The 8,699-nt window shown below is 34.5% G+C and overlaps 1 protein-coding gene across 2 annotated transcripts; it reads right to left on the bottom strand.

Annotated features, from left to right (window-relative positions):
* Positions 1-1,144: 1,144 nt before the first annotated feature.
* On the bottom strand, positions 1,145-7,178 carry LOC132104027 (protein S100-A1-like). Of its 2 annotated transcripts, XM_059509195.1 has the most exons (4): positions 5,668-7,178; positions 3,625-3,680; positions 3,206-3,359; positions 1,145-2,097 (listed from the first exon to the last, which is right to left on the bottom strand). In XM_059509195.1, exons 2-4 carry the CDS (start codon positions 3,645-3,647, stop codon positions 1,897-1,899), a joined length of 378 nt encoding a protein of 125 aa, XP_059365178.1. In that variant the 5' UTR covers positions 3,648-3,680; positions 5,668-7,178; the 3' UTR covers positions 1,145-1,896. The 2 variants fall into 2 exon arrangements, with proteins under 2 accessions (XP_059365178.1, XP_059365179.1); XM_059509196.1 differs by lacking the exon at positions 3,625-3,680.
* Positions 7,179-8,699: the final 1,521 nt, after the last annotated feature.

Here is an 8,699-nt window from a genome sequence, read left to right as displayed (position 1 = left end):
TTTACAGGCCAAGGTAAACATAGCTAGAAGCAGTAGATCAGGTCAAACAGGTTGAGCCGGAAATGAGCAACAAGTCCAGGATGTGCTCGAACAAGCACCTTTATAGTATTTACACACCAACATCTATGGGAATCCCCACTGGATTTATGGTAACTCTCACATACTTCAGTCAACCGTTAAACAAAGTTTTTGTCTACTGCACTGCTGCTGACTTCAACAATTCTGCTCGAAAAGACCCAAAGGCTGAAAGTTATGCAAAGACTTCTACATTTTACATTGTTTCTAACATGATGAGATTGTGCTGTTTGATAGAAACATGTATGTTTGATGGAACAGACAGAATAATTTTTTTAGACAGTAGACTATTCCATGCAGTGTCATTTTAATATCACTGATATACTTATCATAGTTTTTATTAATATTTTGAATTAGATTTTATTTGTATATTTTCTCTTTTTTGTATTTTAATTTTAGCTAAAGTTATATGTGAATACGTTTTAGTTTTTAGTTTTAGTTTTTATTACTTCATCCTAAAATAAGTGTAAATGCTGATTTAAAAAAAATATATATATATATTTTTTTAAATATAATATATATTTTTTTCAGTAATTGTTTATGTTTTTTTTAACATAAAAGCAAAAAAAAACACAAGCAAAAAAAAATGTATTTCATTGAACTGTCATTATATTGTCATTGCACAAAAGCAAATGTCAAAATATATTCTTGGAAATATTTAATTTTTAGTTAGATTGACTTGAAATATTAAATATATTTATTTTATTATTTTAAAATACTAGTTTTTAACATATGATTTTACAATTATTTAACATATCACAATTAATTCCATTACTTCAGACCATCTTTTGGAACCAGGATGATATAATATTATACAAAAATTTGGTATTGTGAATGTAAAGAAAAAAAAAAGTAAGCATAGTTAATTAGTATATCAAATAAATAAATAAATAAATAAATAAATAATAGCCCCCTGGGTGTTTCTGGACCCCAGTTTGTAAACCCCGGTGTAGTAAACTAAACCTTAATCAGAGAGATAATTGAAAACCATTTAAATATGTATAAATAAATGTTCACTATCTTAAAATTGCATTCACAGTACAAAAAATATCAGACAAATGTATGGAGGTCAGTTGCACATTTATTATAATTAAGAAGATACATATTGATTATTAAATAAAAATAGGCTAAAAAATAGATGTAAAGGAAGAGACAAACCAAGTCCACATCTTCAACACTGAATTATAATAGATTATGAACACTGTTCAGAATTTATGGTAACCATGAAATAGTGCTGTCAACAATAACAGGTATTTATAATTATATCATCATGAAAGATATAAATGTAAATACCTCAACATCTGTTTTCAAGTCACATTTGAGAATTATTAAAAATGAGCAGTCATAACTGTCCATAAGTCACGATTTCCTATCCCATTCTCCCTATAAAGGCTTTGACATACACTTAGTAGCCACTGATTGCACTCAAAACATACTTTGCTGCTTCATTCAAAAACACTATATATAGCTGTATATAATGTCTGTGGTCACATGAAACAGAAGGCACCCATCCTGACGGAACTTCTCAATAACTAGAAAAAAAATAAAAATAGTTCAGCATTAGACAAACCAGCTCCTGGCACTGAACTGATGTGTGTTCCTGTGAAACCCCTGAGTCTTTGCCTTCAGGGTTTGTTAGTTTTGCTTTGAAAGTATATTAACAGCTTCAGTTGAATTATAAAAGCATAGAAATCTCCCCCAGGAACTAGGTTTGTCGGTTCTGATAAAAGAAATGGATGAAACACACTCTCTTGTTCTCAACCATGCAACCTACTAATACTTCTCTCCATTTTCTCTCTCTGTTCTTGCAGCATTTGCTCATTATTCTTTCTTTTCCTCTGTTGTGGCTGCATCGCCCTTGCTCTCAGGCTTTTTGGGTGCCGGGCTGTCCAGGAAGAAATCATTGCAGGCTACGGTCAGTGCCCCCATTAGGATGATGAACTCGGTGAAGTCCACCTCGCCATCATTATTGGAATCCAGGTCATTCATCACTCGTTCCACCGCGTCTTTATCTTGAGCACTCTGCATGAAGACAAAAAGGAAAAGATGGAGAGGTAAAACGGAGTATCAATATGAAATAAAATACACTTACACTCCATGAAGAACCTTAAACATCCATGGAAACTTTCTATTGCACAAAAGATTCTTCACAGTGGAACAAGGTTCTTTATTGGTATATATCGTTCCATGAAGAATCTTTAATAGTCATGGAACCACAAAAAAGTTATTTAGAATTTTTAAATGTTCTTCAAATTAAGAAAAAAAATGTTATTAGGATTGCTGTGAAAACCTCCTTTTGGAACCTTAATTTTTAAAGGTGTAAGGATCATATAATGGAAAAAGATCATTAAAATGTTCTTCACACTAAGAAAAAAAGGTTCTATGAGGAACCCAAAAGGGTTCTTCTGTGGCATTGCTGTGACAACCAAGAATGTAGGCATAAAAATAAAGTCAATAGTGATAATGTCATTTTGAAAAGAGTCTAGCATGAGGAGTTCTGGGAATGATAATCAAATGGAATGTGTGTGTTCAAAAAGCCATATTTGCATGAGACATAATTACAGGGTCACTGCATCTGTAAAAACCTTTATCAAATGGGTATTTCTGTAACTTACAGAAGATGCAAACCTGAACTTGCATTACAGGGTGTGTCATATTTGTTTTGGCTGAAATGTATGTATGGCAAATGGCAAGTATTTAAATCTTTTTATTGCAGAAATTCTGAAGAATTTAAATGGAAAGATTTTAAACAAATGTGGGAGGGGATGTGAAAAAAAATCTTTTCCTAAAACTTTGTCTCATTAAATTTACACAATTTATTTTATTGATTGATTTTATCAAGTCACTTTTTCATTTATTTAAACTTTACTTTCTTAATCTATATTCCAGGTCTTATTGTGTACAAACGATTGGTGCTTATTAATCCAAATAAAATATGTTTGTCTTTGTCAGTTTTGGCTGACATTACAAATCCTTATTTATTAATCCCTTCCAAACTCATGGCTCCATTTCAGTTTGGAACACCCACTTTGCATTGTCCAGTCAATATTTGGATAAAATCAAGTCCAGCTCTCTTGTAACCAAAATAGGTTGCAAAAATGTGTAATTGAGCAGATTGTTTTCTTCTCACCCCAAGATAATTTCCCAGCTCCTCCGTCAGAAGTTCCCTTAGTTCTCCTCGGCTGAGTGTGTATTTATCGCCTTCCTTCCCGGAATACTTATGAAATGTCTTGATAAGCATCTGCATGGCACTTTCCAAGTTGGAGCTTGGTTCTTTGGACATGCTGTAAGGTGGTGAAAAAGGTCAAAGGTTAGATACAATGACACGGCGCGCCCCTCACTAGACCCTGCTGCATGTATGATCACATGACTAGCATGGGCGGAGCTTTGGCTCAGCTAATTCTGGCACAAACTCATATTTTAGACTATGGGTGAAAACAAAATGTGAAATGTTCTCTCAATCATTTGTTTGAGATAATATCCTTACTGTTTAGAGGGGGTTATTTGAATTAGAGGAAAAATCTGATTAGGGGTTTGTCACGTTCTTACACATCACACTTTGAGCGAGGCATCTTGGATCTTCTGTCTCCAGGTTCAGCGAGCTACTGCGCAAGTAGAAACAGACACAGTCATTGATGAGGTACAACAGAAGACGAGAAAGACTGGAGCATCAACAGAATTTGGCCATGAACAGAAACACTGCTGGAAAGTTGAACGATTTGCTGCAGGGTTTTTATAGTTGTAATAGAGTTAAACCAACTAGTTCATTTTGATGTCAAAGATACTTGGAGAGGTAGGCTACTGTTAGACCTCTAAGTATTGTGGTGCAGCAGGTTTGGCACTTGAGTCATGCATAGGAGTCATTCTCACTCAATGCATGGTTATAAAAACTAGTGCTACACAACACTTGAGTTTTCTTCGAACGCTAATTAGTTGTGTGTGAATGCTTCCCTGCTCGCATCTAAATCATCTGTTGCTCATGTTACAGGGGCCGCATTTCTTTAATGGAAACCGCAAGTGAAATATAAAACTGTCAAAATGAAGATAAAACTATGGGCAAGTTCCCAAGGGAACCTTCACCCAAGTAATCCGAGGCTCTTGTGAAGACACACACACACAATACACACCTGAAATGATCCTAAAGCAAATCCATTAGATAATTTTGAAGATACAGGCCAAAGTTAAGTGGAAAAAAAGAGTCCTGTTGACTGTATCATTGTGAAAATTGTAATATTAATAGAAAAGAAAAACAGCTGGAGCATAAAACAACTAACTGATTGATTGAATTACTCCTTCAATCAATTATAAAGGTAAAAGTAATGGAATAAGTTCAATTAAATATTAAAATTAACATTTGTACTTCTTTCGTAAATTTCTATACTATATATATATAATTGAATTGCAACTTTGGACAGGGTTACTCTAATGAGGCCTCCGTGCACTGCTCTTTATTTGAAGTACTACACCATCTAATTAGTTAACCTAAGAGAGTGCCTAATTAGGAAACTCAAATGTTGACGTGGATTTGAGACAAAAAACTGAACTACAGCACTCGGCTACTAAAACCAAGAACCATTAGTCATGAAATGGACACCAACTACGAAGGTCAGAATAGTTTAATGTTCCGCAAAGCCATTAAAAAAGTTCAACTGGAAGCATTTTACAACAAAGTGGCTATAAGACAGCAGAAGATCGAAGTACAGCAATAATCTATTTCAACACCAAGATCATTTGAAAAAATTAGGCTGAAAGGTGAAATTATGGCACATGTTTTTGTAGGATATAAGATACAGAAACACCTTCTCATTAGCAGTATCAGAATGGACAGTGTGACACGATGGCAACCAAGATGAGAATGGAAATATAACACCAAGTGACCCAGTGACACGAAGGAAACTGACCGTTCTTTGACTTGTTAAGGGGGAGAGATTACTTTATTTACGAATTCATTCACTGATGTATTACTTAAAATTCTAATAAAAAAAAAAAAAAACAGGACAGGGATGTTGTTCGGTAAATGCATGGTAAAGTGAGACACTTCAGTGTTTGTATTATTCTGTAGTTCAGAGATGTGTATTCAAATTATTTTTTAAACCATATGGATTATATTTTTATATGGATAGATTTTAAAATAAAGTAAAAAATATACATAAATATTATTTCACTTTACCTGTATTCAACTTAATGGCCCTGGTCCAAGACTAGTCGTATACTTTAAACAACATCTTCTTTAAGATTTCACACTAAATTATATATATATATACACACACACACATCACAATGGCAAAACATGTCCCAATTTACCTGAATTCACCCTATATGCATATTTCATGGTTTAAAATCTGTTTGAAACATTTGTTTCAGTTTGAGTTAGTTTACCTTCGAAGATTAGACATTCATATAAGTTTTAGGTTAAATCTATACCCCATGAGAACTTCACACAAAAGTAAAGAGAGCACTGGCCTATGGACAGATATTTGAATAAGACTACCAGAGAACTTATCAGTATATAAACCAAGCCAGAAGAGCATTAATTAGCTTTCTGCTTCGAGAGAAAGGAGTCCTTTCTCTCGTCTAAGTTGTCTGTCTTACCTGATTGTCTATGGAGTGCTTCCTTTGTCTGTAATGAAGTGCAGGAGATAGTGATAGACAGCCGGCGAGCTGAGGAACAGATGAGGAGAGAGAGAGAACCTCTGGGGTTTAAATATCACTGACTCTGCCCCCTCCTTTCTCAAGAACATCTCCTGCATCTTCAGTTTCGGCACCCCTCCCGTACTTTCCTCCTTTAGTTCACTTGCCAATATAAGGGCTATTTGACCCCGTCATGCCAGTTGACTCTACACAAGAAGACTCTACAGGCCAATGGAGTTTGCATTACAGTCCTTTATTGTTGAGTAGACGGAGATGGTCAGTCGTACAGCATAGAAAATGAAGGCTGCATATGTGGTCAGTTGGGTACATTGTGTTTTGTACACTTTATGAAATGCTCATGCATTTTTTTAAAGGCAGAATAGGTTTTATGTAACTATGAAGAGCTCTTATCAACTGTTATTTGGATGACAAAACTGGATTAACATCAAAGTCAAAAGGCAACATGTTCAAGCTAGTGCATGGCTTTTCTAATAGATTTCAATACTGTTTTTCATAATATATGTACAACATATGGCCAAAACTTGAATGTTTAGCCAAACTGCATAAGATGTGATGATGTTATAATGTTAATGTAGTGGGGCCTTGCAATCACCTACCAAGGCAGAGCTGCTAACAACTTCTATTTGACTGACAAACTTGAATGTCAATGTTTAATGCTAGTGGCTTTTCAAATATATATCGAAACCATTTTCCACACTATACATTCTTTAAATGCGGTTAAAGATTGTTTGGCAAACTTCATGATTTTTTGATGCTATAATGCTAATGTAGTGGGGCCTAGTAACACCAGACGGACACACAGAGTCGGACACACCAAAGTAAACAGAGGTTTTAGATTTAGCCAGGATATACATGACAACATGAGCTAAACGAGAGCTCATTAGCATGATCTAAATGAGCCCTTTTTAGGCAGCGTAGGATTTCACACTAATGTAGGCTATTCATATCTGTATAATGCATAATGTAGTATGTATAATGTATACTATAATGTATTATGTAAGCTGCTAGATAATGGCTAAAGTGAAGGTACCTGTGCATTTGTTTCTTCTTCTTGTTACACGTTTTGGCTTTCATAAACTTTTCATAACAAACTGGAACAAGTTACATATTTACCCTATAGCTGCTATCAAAATTAATTGGATCATTGAATTAGTAAAAAAAGTACAAAATTAAGAAACATTATGATAAGGTTCCTCAACAGACTTACAGGATTTTCTAGCACAAATCTTATGCAACAGTCAATACATGATGGAATAATAATGCCAGATATAATCAGATATTTCTAGCTAGTTTTAAGCATAATACATTCAAATCTATCATCTCTCTCTCGATCTGTCTGTCTGTTTATGCGCTAAACAAATGCATATTAACATATTAAATATGTTTAAAAGCACAACATATAAGTGAAACCGGTCCTTCCTGCTGTGAATATGATCTTTAAGAGACTTTAAGAAATTATAAACTTTGCAAAGCTATTAAAACACTCTACTCACACTCTTAAGAGACCTAGACTTTAGAGACCAAGACATTACACAAAAACTAAATACACCTAAATATATGCTGGCTAAAATAGTTAAAATAAAGTTCTAAAGAATGAATGCTATGTGAATGTAAAGGTCTTTGGGCCCTTACTGCTTTAGTGAACCGATACTTTGGGATGACTTGGGGCTCCCGCGGGGCCTCAAGGGTCCCCTGGTGTGGATTCCTTCCCAAAGCCATTTAATTATTGAGCAAAAGCTATCATAAGAAGACTAAGCATCTGATATTACAGCTCTTTAGACAAAGTGCTAAGATGGACAGCATGTGGAAGTTTAAAAGAAAGACCAGCTAATAGAGCGTGTCAGAGAGAGTTAGAGCCGAATACACAAGCCAGAAAGCATGCCATAGAACTGGATTATTCAAAAGCAAATTTGTTTATTCTCATGCAAACAAGGCCCAGAAATATGAACAACATAGTATATGGACTGCATAGTGTTCCCATGTGCGCAACAAATGCAAATCCACATTTAAATGGTGATGCATTATGTTAAATTCCAGCAGAATGGCATTTCATCAAAAAATAAGCGAGGTGGAAAACTTGCTCTTTTTATGCTTCCGCCACACTGGAAAAGACATAAAACATTTACGATCAGCATCATAGTCAAATAGTAACCCTGTCCTTAGAAGGTGGCACAAACAAAAGACATAATGGACACTTAAAAAGGATATCTGTCTTTTTTAACATTTATGCAATAAAACAGTGTCTATTCTTCATTCACGGATGTTTTGTGGAGATATTGGTGAGGGGACACAGTGGTTGCAGTACCCTTACAACAAATCTGGCTCAAACAAAAGGACATAGTGATTAGTTATTGCACCTCTTTGGCCATTTGTCACATTTTGCGGCTATTGCCAATTTCTATGATACACTATTAGTACAAAATGATTGAATCACAGGCATGAATTAGTATTACAGTTTTTTACAATCACTAGGACCCATTTCTCAATACTAGGTCACTTTTTCAAAACTCTTCACGTACTAAACAACAGCAGTCTCCTACACTGCAGATCATTTTCCATTGCTTTGGCACAAAATGCATGTAACGACTAAACATTTCTCAAATCATGTTAATTGTTTTCTCACGCAAACACAATCACCATCAAAATTCAATCTATCTACAGATCAGTTGGCACGCTTTATTCAAAATTTTCAAAATCGATTTCAAAACTTAACAGCAATTTGCTTAACTTCTACAGTAATAATGCTAGATTTAAAAATCTTCCAAATCTAAATGAAACAATCAAAACAATTCCATGTAGCTGAACACCTACACAGGTGTAAGTCTTCCATTTCATTACTATCTACAAAACTTAGCATTTTGTGCTGTAATGTAAACATATACTGCCGTGAATTTTAAACAGTGGAGAGGTGTCATTCTTGTTTTGTAAAGAAATGTTATATATATAAAACAAAATGCTACATCTCTTGTTGG

The sequence above is a fragment of the Carassius carassius genome, chromosome 25 (genome assembly GCF_963082965.1).
Source record: "Carassius carassius chromosome 25, fCarCar2.1, whole genome shotgun sequence".
Classification (NCBI taxonomy): domain Eukaryota; kingdom Metazoa; phylum Chordata; class Actinopteri; order Cypriniformes; family Cyprinidae; genus Carassius; species Carassius carassius.
This window is presented reverse-complemented; position numbering and strand designations above follow the sequence as displayed.

Excerpts from the sequence above, each read along its gene's own strand:
- LOC132104027 (XM_059509195.1), bottom strand. The coding sequence starts at position 3,647 with ATGCCTCGCTCAAAGTGTGATGT. Across the intron at positions 3,360-3,624 it reads CCTCGCTCAAAGTGTGATGT|CATGTCCAAAGAACCAAGCT; the intron begins GTAAGAACGTGA and ends ACCACCTTACAG. Across the intron at positions 2,098-3,205 it reads AGCTGGGAAATTATCTTGGG|AGTGCTCAAGATAAAGACGC; the intron begins GTGAGAAGAAAA and ends GTCTTCATGCAG.